The sequence below is a fragment of the Orcinus orca genome, chromosome 3 (assembly GCF_937001465.1).
Source record: "Orcinus orca chromosome 3, mOrcOrc1.1, whole genome shotgun sequence".
In the NCBI taxonomy this organism is placed as follows: Eukaryota; Metazoa; Chordata; class Mammalia; order Artiodactyla; family Delphinidae; genus Orcinus; species Orcinus orca.
The window spans coordinates 83,508,212-83,525,024 of NC_064561.1; the positions used below are offsets into that span (position 1 = coordinate 83,508,212).

Here is a 16,813-nt window from a genome sequence, read left to right on the forward strand (position 1 = left end):
ATATTTTTAGCCAATAAGTTCAGCATTTAGATGTGCCTTCATATATATTTTCAAGAATGCGTTATGTATAAAATTGTAGTCTTCCTCTAGTAAGCTTGAGGTGAATAATTTAATGGTACAATGAAAAACTTAATCTTGAGAAACTGGTATCTAACAAAGGAACAATTGTGTTTTGAGTTTAAATATGGAATTTATATTTCCTCAAGACATTATCATCTTTTCATAATTATCCTGTATATGATATTTATTCACAAGCGCACAGGGAAAAATATTCATAGGACAAGAAGTTAGGTTAAACACAAATTCCACAGAATCAAAATACTGTGTATTTTATATATATACTTCTAAAAGTACTGTTTTTGTTGGCATTTACATGTTCAAATGTCTACTTTTAAGTCACAGCAGAAAGTACAAAATCCTAAAAGTGTCACCTTTTTTTGAACATTAGACATTTTGCTAAACTTTGAGGGTTATATTTATAAAGATGAACATAGGTTGAACAACACTACCAATGCATTTTTGTCACCTTGCATAGGCATAGCCTTAAATAATTGGCTTTTAATCGATATTTGTTATACATATGAACTAACAATGCACAGAATATGTGTTTGTGGGTAAAATACGAGCAAAAGAGAGGGAGTATATGTATAGAGGGAATGCAGTTAAGAGAAGGCTCCAAGTAGACTGGTTCCAGCTAACTGATGTTTTAAATCCAATTTCAAACGACATTTCCAACAGAGCTTTGTGCCACACTGAACTTGAAAAGATGGTTTTACCAATTTTGTGGCATTTGGGTGGTCACTGTTATAAAACTATGTTCTACAGAAACTACATATATGTTTATATCAGGGATTATTAATTAACCAAAATATACTTGTGCCCCTTCCCTAATAATAGAATGCCCGAGTTTTAAAATGGTTGTCCAGCTAGACTAAATTTCTAGCCTCTTTTTCAGCTTGGTGCGACCATGTGATCAAGTTCTGGATATGAGTCGATGTTAAGGTATGTCACTCCCCACTTCCAAGAATGAACATGTGCTCTTCTGGCCCTTTTTCTTCTTCTTGCTGGCTGGCTGGAAGAGAGACTGAAGTCACATATTGAGCATGCGGAGACACCCTGCAGCTCTGGGTGCTGTCCTTCTGGTCTGTGTTACGTGAAAAAGAAAGAAACGATTTTGCCTAACACCACTATATTCTAGGATCTCTTTGTTATAGCATCATAGTCTATTCCTTATTATTACATTTTTCAGATAAGTTTGAAGCTTGAATTAGTAAAAGTAAAAAATCAATAAACATTTATAAAAATGATGAATCCACTCAAATCTGTATATTTACTTGATATATACTGTAAGGCCTGAAGAATTTTCAACAAAACAATTCTTAAATATAAACAATAAATTAAGAAGCGTTATAAGCTATACAGGAACAAGAGGAGAAAAAACAAAAATAAAAGAAGTTATAAAAACTCCTGTGGTCTACTTAATTATATCAAAATTTACAATATCCTATTTCAGATAATGGGAATTCATAGACAAATATATAACACCCTTGTTCTGTGTTCCTTTATGTCATGGTCAGTCAGGTTTAGCCACAAGAGGGGACACAGAAGAAGCTCAGGAAAACAAAGTTTATTATACTCCAGGTCCTAGAAAGGGGGTCACAGAAGAAGCATCATGTTTTGGTTAGGTGGTAGAAGACAGGAGCAAGGGAAGAGCTTAGGCCAAGGCCTTTATGGGTATTTCTGCAGGAAAGGCAAGGCGGGGCAGGGTAAACAGCTTAGGACTGGGTAATTTGAATAATTCTGTTAGCCTTTGGTGGGCAGTCTCTAGTTGTCTTGTACTTGGCTATGGGATGAGTTAAGGAAGAGGAAAACTGCCTTCTGGAGTGTATGGGCCAGAGAGGAGGTATGGCTCTGGATTGTTTAGTTTGCAGATCAAGGCATGCTCCCAGTTGAGTCCTTTGCTATCTTTAAGAACTGGCTAGCCTGTAGAGGAGCAGTCTCTCCACAGCTAGAAAGGTTTTGAGGTTTTTTTGTTTTTATTATTAAAGCAATGTTATGTTGGCTGAACTGTAAAGCAGAAAGATACTCCATATATTCTGGAACACATCTGCAGTAAGAGGTCTCACCTCAGGTTTTTGTTTCTGTTTTTTTTAATTGAAATATGGTTGACCAGAAAGGTTTTTTTAAAATGTTAAAGCATCATGGGAAAATAAAAAATATATACAGTATAACCCCACATTTTACCTAGCTTTGTTTTATCTCATTCAGTGCCTGTTAAAAACATTTCTAGGGGTTTTGGTTGATCGTCTAAGCTAGAACTACATCTAACATGCAGCAGGATGCAAGCCTTACCACAATACAAAGATAAAATAAAACCAAAAATATATCAATTCATTTTACAATTAAAAATACAGATAAAATGATAGTAAATACATTTACTTAATTTTAGATTATTTCAAAAGTTCAACTATTTTTTTTTAATCTCAAGTTCAATTTTTATGTCCAACTTTCTTTTTTTTTCTGTACTTTCAACAGAGGGTAATAGTGTCTCTCCTTGGGGCATTTAGAAATGGCAGTGGAGGTTGGGGGAAGGGCATTTGGGGTTGCATGTGGAGATGCAACTCCTATTTAGTGCCCAAGAAGTCTGAAGTTCTAAACACCATGCAGTACACTGGACAGTCCTCAACAACAACAACAAAAAAAAACTGTCCAGCCCAAGGTGCTAATAGCATCTTCGTTGAAAATCCCTTACCTGTAACCTTATATTCTTTTTTACCCAATACTAAGCACAAAAATTTCAGTGCCAGAAATCAAATGTTTATTAACATGGTTTTAAAGAAAGCACCTTAAGAATTCAAACCAGCTTTTAACATTAGCATGCTTATCCAGGTACAGAAAGAATGATACTTATCCCAACTTTTTCTGTACAGAGAAATCACTTGGGACCTTTAGAAAAAGGAATAGAACGTCCCTTTATTTAGTAGTCTATCAAGAGAGAAAAATATGATTAAATTAGTTCTTCAAGTGTATATGTTACATGTATCATAAGTACACATAAAACACAGTTACATGTATAGATAATACATTTAAATAAATAGATGTACACAAATATATAATTAAAACCCATAGATAGATCAGGTACAGAGAGATAGATAAATAGATGATGGATGGATGGATGGATGGATGGACTAGTAAGTCATCTTATGCCTATTCCTGCTCATTCACAGACTGCAAAAGAAAGGGTTATTTTGCTGTTTTTTCAGTACATAGCATATATAGTTTCAGTATATAGTATAGTTTCAGTATATATGGTTTCTCATATTGCCCTAGTTAAAATGCGCCACTAGATTGTTTTGTGTGTATACACACACATACACACACATATATACATACATGCACATACACAGATGTATATATATGTAGCTATTTTGAAATAAATTACATGAAACCAATTTTGAATAAAAAATGCCGAAGTACTACGGTACTATAGTCATATACACAAAGAGAGACAGAGTGACAGGTGAAGTACAAATATTTATATACGACAAAATATATAGCTATAAAACTAATTTATATAAATAAATTTAAATAAATATAACATGCTATAATTTTAATTAAAAACAAATATCTTGATATCTTTTTAATGGAGCAGAACAATCATTGTTTTCCTAAAACAGGCAAGTATAGTGCTGGTCCTTTTATACTATTATCTAAATTTAATCTTCACAATAATTTGGGAAGTGGAAATAATCCCATTTTAAAGTTGAGAAATTTGAAGCCCCACATAGTTAAATGACTTATATATTCCATAATGGCAGAGACAAATTTTATATTTTTCTAGTGTATCATCAGTGCCTAATCATGCCTCATACATAATACTGTAGACATGCAATAAATTTTGAATGGATAGATGGATGTATAATAGTTCAAGGTTGGATAAGTAAATAACCTGGGTTTTTTTCTAATGCCAAAATCAGAAACAATTTAAGAATTTCAAAATATCTAATTCAATATCCTTCAAAAAATAAAATGTAGAACATTCACCCTTTCAAATATTTGCGTCCCTTCTAAAACGCAGAAGAGTCTGTCAGACACATCATTTAACAGCAATGTACAAAATATGTCGTTGCCTTTTATTGCCTTGCTTCATTCAAAGATTTAATGTACACTAGCTACATAAAACAGTAATAAAATGAAGGAATAACTACAAATTAGAGTGTTTTACACAATGAAAAAGGAGAAGTAGTCGAGTAGATGAACATACAATTGCTTATATTTCTAACACCAGGGTTGAATCTAATGAAAATTGTGAAGCCAAGTTTTTTCTTTTTATTTCCGAAGTTTACACTCTTGCATTGACCAGAGAGCCCTCAGGGTACCTCAGTACTGACTCCCATAAAACTGTGCTACCCTCCTTCTTGTTTCTCTTCAGTGAAGATAGCCATATCTTTATTGCACTAGGAGTTAAAAATGTAGATTTGGATCGCGAGTCCATCTTAAATTGCTGTATGACATTTGTCAAGAAACCTTCCCTCACTGAGTTTCAAATGCCTTAAATGTAGTTAGGAGGTTTAAATTAGACCAGTGTTTCCCAAACTTACCTGATTATAAGAATAAACTGAGTCAGTAGTTTGTGTCCCTTATTAAGAATATAGATTCCTAAACTACCCTGGATATACTTGGGGGAAGGGGAGAATAGATTACAACACTGTAAATTTCACTGATTTTTGATGCAGTTTCAGCATATTACCTTGATTTTAAGCCATACATATCCTCCTAAAGTAACCAGTTACTAAATGTTTTCAAAGCAGAAAAGGTAGCCTAAATATCATTCCTAAAAAATACATTGCAAAGGCTTTCCTGGTATCTATTTCAGCCTCTTGGGGCTTTTTAATTTACTTTTTCTTTTTTCTCATATTCTGGATGGTTTATCTCAAGTAAACAGACATTGTTATACTAGGGAATTACTGACAAATGAAAATAGAAGTATATTAGAAATTCCTAATATCTATATTCTTTAAAATTACCACAACAAACAACTAAACAAGTAACTAAATCACTTCATTAAAAAGTATCTTTCATTTTAAAAAATGCTCCCAACTTTATGGAATAAATAAAATAGTCTTACCTAATCGTAATTCTCCAAAATTCCCACATCCAATTTTTTTTCCGACTCTAAAGTTAGGTCCAACCATTAAAACTCCAGAGGATGAAGAACCAGTTCCTCGAGTGTTGTGTCCTGACCGACCACTAGGTCGTGCCATTCTATCATCTGATTTGTCCTTGTCTTTCTTTTTATTATCCATATCAAGTTTGCGGTACTCCACTTTGAATTCTTTAATCAAGACGACCACACTGAAATAGGGTATCGTGAGAACAGGTACATCACTAGGTAACTGTACCAGGTGGGTAATGTTAACATTCAAATTGCAGTAGGTAGTCAATTAACTGATGCGTGTTCATCCCATTCGTAAAATTTTTCTCAGTTTTCTTTTCAGCAAAACATGTCTTCAAAATTATCTTTTCAATGATGTGAGCTGATATTGATAGTGACCTAGAATAGTAAGAAAAGAAAATCAGTCAACTTAGAGAATCAAAAAACATATGTTTGGGAAATTAATAACATAACCAAAGTTTAGGCAATGGACTATCACTATTTGTTGATGCCCACTGAAATCTAACCTCAGTAGCCTCTTAATCATTACCCTTTATTCCTATACTTTAATACCAAAGGGATCACAAAAACAAAACCAAACAAAGAAATCAGTGATTTGGTTACTTCTTAAAAATAAATAAAAGTAACAAAAATGTATTGAGAGGGACTTCCCCGGTGGTCCAGGGGTAAAGACTCCGCCTTCCAACGCAGGGGACGCGGGTTCAATCCCTGGTTGGGGAACTAAGATCCTACATGCTGTGGGGCAACTAAGCCCGCGTGCCACAACTACTCAGCTCACACGCCTCAACAAGAGAGCCCATATGCCGCAAACTACAGAGCCCACGCGCTCTGGAGCCGGTGCACCACAACTGGAGAGAGAAAACCCACACGCCGCAACTAGAGAGAGGCCTGCGCACCACAACGAAGAGCCCGTGTCACAACGAAAGATCTCGCATGCCACAACTAAGACCCAACATGGCTAAAAATAAAGAAAAAATAAAAATAAATAAAATCACTGTTTAAAAGAAAAAATGTATTGAGTGTTTCATAAGCCAATATACATTCACTAACCTAGTCCTTCCAACTTAGAATCATGTCAATTAAAAAAAAAAATACTCAAAGAATTCCAGTAAGTCAATATAAGATTTTCAATTTAAATTAAAGCAGAAAGAGAGAATACATTCTGCAAATTAGTAAAAGATCTTAATAAAAATATCTTCCACATATTCATACACTTCATAATTTTCAAAGGCTTTTCAAATATACATTCTCATTTGATCTTCATTTATTCAAATATTTATTACCCATTAAGTATATATTATCTATAACTATATATGGGAATGGAGCAATCATAACAAGGGTTGAAATAAATAGTATTTTCTCATCAGCTTTTAGCAACCCACCAAATATGCAATTATTCCTAACACCTAATCTATTTATAAAGTTTCTTATTATATTTGCCATACTCAATATTGCAGATGAAACTATAAGCATCTGTTTGGTATAAGTAAAATCGAATCATTTTTACATATACTGTTTGCTCTCTTTCCAGCTATAATAGAGTAACTGATACTGAACTTCCCCTCTTGCTATAAATAATTATGAAACTGGACAAAACATATGAAGCACCTGTTTTCAGGCACTGGATAATAGGCAGTGTAAGAGAAAACAGAAACACAGAAGGTGATTTCCACCTTCACCCAAGATCTCCAGCTAGGGACAATTTTCTGACTACAGCACAGGGAAATGGAGGCTCAGGCTCAGTGATCATAGATCAGAGTTTGGGACTGTTGAAGCTAGTGGAATTTGCAGGACCTCACAGTACTGAAGGTGAGGCAATTGTACAGTTTTAGGGATAGGAGGTGACAGGGCAGAAGCTAGGCTAGCAGACAAAGGCTACTATGGGGTTAAATAAAGAATGGAGATACTAAAGGCTGTGCAATGCTAGAATATCTTAAAGTTCCTATTTAGTCATGGTGGAGGAATCTCATTAATATCCCAGAATTTAGCTGAAATACCAGAAAGACCAAGTCTTTAGAGTAAGGACCATACCCTAGAGTAAGGACTACTACACACTGGCCCAACTAAAGCCTAAAACCAAGCCTAGATAGGATTAAGAATACCTCCAATTACACTAACTACATTCCAGAATGAAACTTGACACACTTAAAACAGAGGAAAAAAAACCCAAAACCAGACTTTCAACAATGGTGAATTCATAATGTCCACACATGAAAATGAGCAGTAAATGTGACATGCAGACAGGAAACAAAGCCATCAAAGGAAACAGACTCCAAGATGACCCTGATATTGATATTAGAAGACAGGACTTCAAAATTACTAAATAGCTGTTGAAGTCCTATTACATTAAAGAAAGAGACTGGAGCAGAAAAAAATATTTGAAGAAATAGTGGTTGAAAATTTCCCAAATTTACTGAAAAACACTAACCTACAAAATGAGGAAACTCAGCAATCCCATAAAGGATAGGTACAAAGCAAATTAAACCTAGGTACATCAAAGTGCCAAAACCCCAAAATAAAGGGAAAATCTTGAAAGCAGACAGAGAAAAACTACACGACATACAGGTGAACTTCTAACTTCTTATCAGAAACAATGGAGACCCAAAAGAAAATGGGAGAATACGTTCAAAGCGATGAAAGGAGGAAAAGAACTCTCAACCCAGAACATGACATCCAATAAAAATTAGTCTTTAAAACTGAAAGTGAAAGAAAGCCATTTTCAGATGAAGGAAGCTAATTAGTCACCAGCACACTTGCACAACAAGAAATACTTTTTAAATAGTGCATTAGGCTTAATTAAATCACATGATACCAGACAGAAATCTGAAACTTCAAGAAGAAATGAGGAACACTAGAAATGGGAAATGCATGTGTATTCATTTCCTTAAAAGATAAATTACTCTTTAAAGCACAAATAATTTCTTAGTGTCACTTATATGTGGAAATAAAATATGTGTATAACAAGAGAAATGGCAGGGGCAGGTAGTAAATGGAATTATATTATTTTAAGATTCTTATATTTGTTAAGAATGAAGTGGTTCAGTATTAATTTTAAGAAGCCCATGTTAAGTTAAAAATGCATATTGTGATACCTAGACAAATACTAAAAATTAATTACAACATAAATATCTAAAAAGTTAACACAAGAAATAAAGTAGAATGACAAACATTTGATTAAAACAAAAGAAGAGAAATAAGAGATATGAGACAAAAAGGAAAACAGCAAGAGAATAGACTTAAAAACACACATGTAATAAAAATGGATCATGTTTTCCTAATAAAAGGCAAAAGGCTATATTAAAAAATCAAGATCCAACTATATGCTGTCTCTAAGAAACAACTTTAAATACAAAGACACAGATAGACTGAAAGTGAAAGAATAGAAAAAGAGGGCTTTCCTGGTGGCGCAGCGGTTAGGAATCCTCCTGCCAATGCAGAGGACATGGGTTCGAGGCCTGGTCTGGAAAGGTCCCACATGCCACGGAGCAACTAAGCCCCTGTGCCACAACTACTGAGCCTGTGCTCTGAAGCCTGCGAGCCACAACTACTGAGCCCGTGCACCACAACAACTGAAGCCCACACACCTAGAGCCCGTGCTCTGCAACGAGAAGCCACCACAATGAGAAGTCCGCGCAGTGCAACAAAGAATAGTCCCCGCTCACCACAACTAGAGAAAACCTGCACACTGCAACGAAGACCCAGTGCAGCCAAAAATAAAATAAATTTATTTTTTAAAAAAAGGAATAATAATAGAAAAAGAGATACTATGCAAACAGCAAGTAAAATAAGCTTGAGAGACTATATTATCATACAAAGTAAACACCAAAACAAGGGAGTATCTCCAAAGATACAGAGGTCCACTTCATAATAACAAAAATATCAATTCAACAGAAAGACATAAAAATCATAAAAATGACATAAAAATGAGCAAAATGAAGCAGACTTTAAAAAACAATGATTTGTTTGAAATGATTGTTTGAAAAAGACAATCATAGTTGAAATGTTAACACACTGTTGTTTCAATAACTGATAAAGTAGAAGACAAAAATATCAGTATGTATACTGACAGAGGAGATCTAAATAATACCATTGATTACCCTGAACTAACTGACATTTATAAAATACAATATCCAAAACTGAAGAATAATATTCCCTTTCAATGTTCATCAAGAAAGATCATATGCTGTCATTATTTAAGTCTCAAATAACTCAAACATTAGAGTATACTCTCTGATCAAAACAGAATTAGATAAGGAAACAATAATTATATGATATCTAGAAAATCCCCAAATATTTGAAATTTAAACACACTTTTAAGTAACTCATGAGTTGAAAAATAAGTCAGATGGGAAACTAGAAAAAATTTTTCACAGAATAATAAGGAAATATAACACATTAAATTTTGTAGGTTGCAACTCAAGCAATGCTCAGAAGAAAATTAGAAGCTTTAAATGCCTATATTAGAAAAGAAGTATTTAATCAATGATCTAGGTTTTCTCCTTACAATGTTAGAAAAATTAGACATAACTTGAGGAAGTACTTTAATAGCACTATTCTTAATATTCCATAGGCTTACATGAAAACATAGTCTTAACAAGTGAAAACATTGGAATTCTCGGCAGATAACTAGGAGAATATCAAAGAAACAAAACAAACAAACAACAGAAACGCTAGAATAAAAAGGATCATATCTGAAATGAAAAACATCATTGGATACGTTCAAAAGTAGACTGGATAAAGCAGAAGGTGTCAACAAACCTGAAAGGAGATCTAAAGAAATTATCCAGGGAGCAAAATCAATACAATAGAGAAAATAAAGCCAAAGTTTACTCTTTGAAAACAGTCAATAAAATTGGTATTGCCTAGTAAAAATGATCAAGAATAAAAAGGGAAAATATACAAATAACCAATAACAAGAATGAAAGGAGGGATATTACTAAAGATCTTATAAATACTATAAGAATAAAGAACTATTATGAGCAACTTTATGACAATAAATTTGATAACTTAGATGAAATTTTAAAAATTCTTTGAAAAATCCAACATAGGGATACAAGATGAAACAACATAGGGATACAAGATGAAACAGAAAATATCAATAGTTCTGAATCTAAATTGAATTTCTTTAAAAAAAATCTTCCCATAAAGACAGTATCACTGGTGAATCTATCAAATATTTAAGGAAAAAAATAATACTATTCTTACAAAAACTCTTTCAGAAAACACAAGAATAAGGAATACTTGTCAATTTACTTTGTGAGATCAGCAGAACTCTGAAAAAAAGCCTGACTAACACTTGAAGCAAAGAAAATTAGACCAGTGTTTCTCATAAGAATAGATAAAAAAGTTCTTCACAAAATATAAGCAAATATATAAAAAATTTAATAAATAATAATCAAACAGGGTTTAATACTAGAAATGTAAGACTTAATATTTGAATTAAATTCACCAAATTAGTAGGAAAAGAAAATATCTCAACAGACAAGAAAATACATTTGACAAAATTCAACCTGTTAATGATTAAAACCTCTCAGTAATCCAGAAAGAGAATCAAACTTAAACCTAATAAAAGGGTTTTTCCTACAAGAAAAGCTACAGACAATATCACACTTAAATGGTGAAACACTGAACTCTTCACCAAGACTAGGAGAAAACACAAGAATGTTTGCTCTCAGATCTTCTATTCAACATTGTACAGAAGAACTAGCCTGTACAATAAGGCAAGAAAAGATGCAAAAGGCATGAAAACTGGAAAGGAAAAGGCAAAGCTGTTGTTATTCAGAGACATCATGACTGTGTGTGCAGAAAACCTTATAGGGTGACGTCATCAAGAGAGCAACACAGGTCATTCCCAACTTCAGTCCCCCTCACAAGAAGACCAACTAGCAACTATCCACCAACAACACTAAAAAAAAAATCCCAGAACCCGGGGGTAAGGCTAAAGCACCCTCCTGGACCAGAGAGACAGAGAAGGGTAAGAGGAGTGGCTATACTCTGACCACACTGTCCCTCCCCCAAGCCTGGCACAGCACTACACCTACAGGACCCCCCAAGCCTATGGTTTCTCCAGCGGGAAAACAAGAGTCCAAGATGGACATCCAGCTCCCCAGGTATGGCAGGATGCTTCCTGGGAGGCCCACTCAGGTCTCGCCTCATCAGGATCACTGAGGGAATCTGTGGGAATCATTAAAGAAAAAAAAAAAGAAAAATCTCAACAGAACAATAGCAAGTAAGGATACTGAATCAGTAGTCAAAAACCTCTCAACAAAGAAAACTCCAGGCAAGAATGAGGAATAAATAGAATTTGCAATTCCTGATGGAAATATAAAATAGTACAACTTTGGGGAAAAGTTTGATAGTTTATTGTAATTAAAATATATACCTATCCTATGACCTAACAATACCACCCTTAGGTATTTACTCAAGAGAACTGAAAACATATGTTTAGAGAAAGATTTGTACACCAGTATTTATAGCAGCTTATTCATAACAGCCAAAAACTGGAAACAATCCTAATGTCTAGTAACAGGAGAATAGATATATAAACTGATATATTCATTCAATGGAATACTACTCAGTAAATAAAAAGGAAAGAACTGCTGATACATGTAACAACATGGATCAATCTCTCAGATATGAGATTGAGGTAAGTCAGGCACAAATGAGTACATATTATATGACTCTTGTTATATGAAGTTCCAGAATCCACAAAAATAAGCTGTGGTGACAGAAATCAGATCAGGTGTTGCCTAGGGTGGTGGGAAGTTTGGAAAGTGGCATAAGGGAACTTTATGGTGGGCAAGGAATGTTCTATATCTTGATTGGGAGGGGATTACACAGGTGTATACATTTGTCTAAACTCTTCAAACTACACTAAAAATCTATGTTTTATATTATACGTAGATGATGCTTCAAAACATGATTTTTAGGAACAACCCACACCAAAAATAAATCAAAGCTGTATCTCTAAGTTTTTTCCCTATTATAACTTTATCATAAAACTCACCTGAAAACACTACAGTTTTTTAAAGTTAATAAACATATACATATTTTGTTTTAGACGGTTTTCTTTAAAAGGGCCCTTCTACACTTTTTCTATTTAGAAGGAGGTAATTTCCCATTTGCAATGTTTCATGTTATTTTCAATATATAGCTTTTTGTTTACCAAATATCCAAAATACATTCTACATGTTATAAGAATTCAAATAATACAAAGTAAAAATACCCTTGAGATGCCCATACCCCTTGTCCCTCATTCCGCTTGCTCTACTCAGAGGTAAACATTACTTTCAATTTGTTTTGTATGGCCCAGACCTTTTTAGTAATGCCTGTGCATGCATATATTTATGTATAGCAGTATTTGTAAGTCTGTTTGTTTGTTTTACAGAAGAGGTCAGTGTAAAGCCTCTGAAGAACCAAAACTTCCTCACAAAAGAAACAGCATTTGAAAGCATATCATACATTGAAAAACTTTTGCCTTTTCCCTTTCATACCCAACCATTCCACATGAACCCTGGAGGAGCAAGGGCCAGCATAATGAATGGCTGAGGAGGCAGGAAGAAAAGTCAAGAGACAACGCCAAATTCCTTCCCCAAGAGAAATCCCTGAACGAGTGGCCAAGCCTGAAACTAGGAGGTGGGAAAACAGAAGCAGGAAGAAGTGATCAATTAGCTTAAAATTGAACTTCAAATATGGCACAAGTGGGACACGCCTTCAAGATGGCGGAGGATAAGATGTGGAGGTCAGCTTCCTCCCCACAAATACATCAGAAATACATCTACATGTGGAACAACTCCTACAGAACACCTACTGAACGCTGGCAGAAGACCTCAGACATCCCAAAAGGCAAGAAACTCCCCATGTAGCTGGGTAGGGCAAAAGAAAAATGTAAAAACAGAGACAAGGGAATAGGGACAGGACCTGCACCAGGGGGAGGGAGCTGTGAAGGAGGAAAGGTTTCCACACACTAGGAAGCCCCTTCGCGGGCGGAGACTGCAGGTGGCGGAGGGGGAAAGCTTCGGAGCCACGGAGGAGAGCACAGCAACAGGGGTGCGGAGGGCAAAGTGGAGAGATTCCCGCACAGAGGATCAGTGCGACCAGCACTCACCAGCCCGAGAGGCTTGTGTGCTCACCCACCGGGGCGGGCGGGGCTAGGAGCTGAGGCTCCGGCTTCAGAGGTCGGATGCCAGGGAGAGGACTGGGGTTGGCTGCGTGAACACAGCCTGAAGGGGGCTAGTGTGCCACAGCTCGCCGGGAGGGAATCCGGGAAAAACTCTGGAACTGCCTAAGAGTCAAGAGACCATTGTTCCGCGGTGCGCGGGGAGCGGGGATTAAGAGCTCCGCTTAAAGGAGCTCCAGAGACAGACGCGAGCCACGGCTATCAGCGCGGACACCAGAGATGGGCATGAGACGCTAAGGGTGCTGCTGGAGCCACCAAGAACCCTGTGTGCGAGCACAGGTCACTATCCACACCTCCCCTCCCAGGAGCCTGTGCAGCCCGCCACTGCCAGGGTCCCGTGATCCAGGGACAACTTCCCTTGGAGAACACACTGTGCCTCAGGCTGTTAATAATTTTTCTATTTTAATAACTTTATTTTCATCCTTCCTTCCGTCCTTCCTTCCTTCTTTCCTTCCTTCCTTTTTCTCCCTTTTCTTCTGAACGGTGTGGATAACAGGCTCTTGGTGCTCTGGCCAGGTGTCAGGCCTGAGCCTCTGAGGTGGGAGAGCCAAGTTCAGGACATTGGTCCACCAGAGACCTCCCAACCCCAAGTAATATCAAAGGGCAAAAACTCTTCCAGAGATCTCCATCTCAACACTAAGACCCAGCTCCACTCAACGACCAGCAAGCTACAGTGCTAGACAGTCTATGCCAGACAACTAGCAAGACAGGAACACAAACCCACCCATTAGCAGAGAGGCTACCTAAAATCATAATAAGTTCACTGACATCCCAATACACACCACCGGACGTGGTCCTGCCCACCAGAACAACAAGCTCCAGCCTCATCCACCAGAACACAGGCACCAGTCCCCTCCACCAGGAAGCCTACACAACCCAGTGAACCAACCTTACCCACTGGGAGCAGACACCAAAAACAACGGGAACTACGAACCTGCAGCCTGCAAAAAGGTGACCCCAAACACAGTAAGTTAAACAAAATGAGAAGACAGAGAAACACGCAGCAGATGAAGGAGCAAGGTAAAAACCCACCAGACCAAACAAATGAAGAGAAAATAGGTAGTCTACATGAAAAAGAAGCAGAGTAATGATAGTAAGGATGATCCAAAATCTTGGAAATAGAATGAAGAAAATACAAGAAACGTTTAACAAGGACCTAGAAGAACTAAAGAGCAAACACACAATGATGAACATGACAATAAATGATATTAAAAATTCTCTAGAAGGAATCAATAGCAGAATAACTGAGGCAGAAGAACGGATAAGTGACCTGGAAGATAAAATAGTGGAAATAACTACCACAGAGAAGAATAAAGAAAAAAGAATGGAAAGAATTGAGGACAATCTCAGAGACCTCTGGTACAACAGTAAACGCATCAACATTCGAATTATAGGGGTCCCAGGAGAAGAAGAGAAAAAGAAAGGGACTGAGAAAAATATTTGAAGAGATTATAGTTGAAAACTTCCTTAATATGGGTAAGGAAATAGTCAATCAAGTGCAGGAAGCGCAGAGAGTCCCATACAGGATAAATCCAAGGAGAAACACGCCAAGACACATATTAATGAAACTATCAAAAATTAAATACAAAGAAAAAATATTAAAAGCAGCAAGGGAAAAGCAAGGAAGTACAAGGGAATCCCCATAAGGTTAACAGCTGATCTTTCAGAAGAAACTCTGCAAGACAGCAGTGCGTGGCAGGACATATTTAAAGTGATGAAAGGGAAAAACCTACAACCAAGATTACTTTACCCAGCAAGGATCTCATTCCGATTCGACAGAGAAATTAAAACCTTTACAGACAAGCAAAAGCTAAGAGAATTCAGCACCACCAAACCAGCTCTACAACAAATACTAAAGGAATTTCTCTAAGCAGGAAACACAAGAGAAGGAAAAGACTTACAATAACAAACCCAAAACAATTAAGAAAATGGTAACAGGAACATACATATCAATAACTACCTTAAATGTAAATGGATTAGATGCTCTAACCAAACGACAAAGACTGGCTGAATGGATACCAAAACAAGACCCATACATATGCTGTCTACAAGAGACCCACTTCAGACCCAGGGACACATACAGACTGAAAGTGAGGGGATAGAAAAAGATATTCCGTGCAAATGGAAATCAAAAGAGAGCTGGAGGGCTCCCCTGGTGGTTCAGTGGTTGAGAGTCCGCCTGCCGATGCAGGGGACACGGGTTCGTGCCCCGGTCCGGGAAGATCCCACATGCCGCAGAGCGGCTGGGCCCGTGAGCCATGACCACTGGGCCTGCGCGTCCGGAGCCTGTGCTCCACAACGGGAGAGGCCACAACACTGAGAGGCCCGCATACTGCAGAAAAAAAAAAAAGAGAGCTGGAGTAGCAATTCTCATATCAGACAAGACAAAGAGACAACCCTCAGAATGGGAGAAAATATTTGCTAAAGAAGCAACTGACAAAGGATTAATCTCCAAAATATACAAGCAGCTCATGCACCTCAATATCAAAAAAACAACCCAATCCAAAAATGGGAAGAAGACCTAAATAGACATTTCTCCAAAGAAGATATATAGATTGCCCACAAACACATGAAAGGATGCTCAACATCACTAATCATTAGAGAAATGCAAATCAAAACTACAATGAGGTATCACCTCACACCGGTCAGAATGGCCAATATCAAAAACTCTACAAACAGTAAATGTTGGAGAGGGTGTGGAGAAAAGGGAACGCTCTTGCACTGTTGGTGGGAATGTTAATTGATACAGACACTATGGAGAACAGTATGGAGGTTCCTTAAAAAACTAAAAATAGAACTACCATTTGACCCAGCAATCCCACTACCGGGCATATACCCTGAGAAAACCATAATTCAAAAAGAGTCATGTACCACAATGTTCATTGCAGCTGTATTTGCAATGTATTTACAATAGCCAGGACATGGAAGCAACCTAACTGTCCATCGACAGATGAATGGATAAAAAAGATGTGGCACATATATACAATGGAATATTACTCAGCCATAAAAAGAAACGAAATTGAGTTATTTGTAGTGAGGTGGATGGACCTAGAGTCTGTCATACAGAGTACAGTGAGTCAGAAAGAGAAAAACAAATACCGTACACTAACACATATATATGGAATCTTTAAAAAAAGGTTCTGAAGAAACTTGGGGCAGGACAGGAATAAAGGTGCAGACGTAGAGAATGGACTTGAGGACATGGGGATGGGGAAGTTAAGCTGGGATGAAGTGAGAGAGTGACACTGACATATATACACTACCAAATGTAAACGAGATAACTAGTGGGAAGCAGCCACATGGCACAGGGAGATCAGCTTGGTGCTTTGTGACCACCTAGAGGGGTGGGATAGGGAGGGTGGGAGGGAGACGCAAGATGGAGGAGATATGGGAATGTATGTATATGTATAGCTGATTCACTTTGTTATACAGCAGAAACTGACACACCATTGTAAAGC

The 16,813-nt window shown here is 36.9% G+C and overlaps 1 protein-coding gene across 9 annotated transcripts in view; it reads right to left on the minus strand.

Moving 5' to 3' along the window:
- The window catches only part of CSNK1G3 (casein kinase 1 gamma 3), a 128,456-nt gene that overhangs the window by 84,611 nt on the left and 27,032 nt on the right, over positions 1–16,813 (minus strand). For all 9 annotated transcript variants that reach the window (XM_033423719.2, XM_004267420.4, XM_004267418.3 and 6 more), the window contains exon 2: positions 5,129–5,554. In XM_033423719.2, coding sequence (XP_033279610.1) covers positions 5,129–5,306 — 178 coding nt within the window. In that variant the 5' untranslated portion in view covers positions 5,307–5,554. The remainder of the gene's footprint in view (positions 1–5,128; positions 5,555–16,813) is intronic.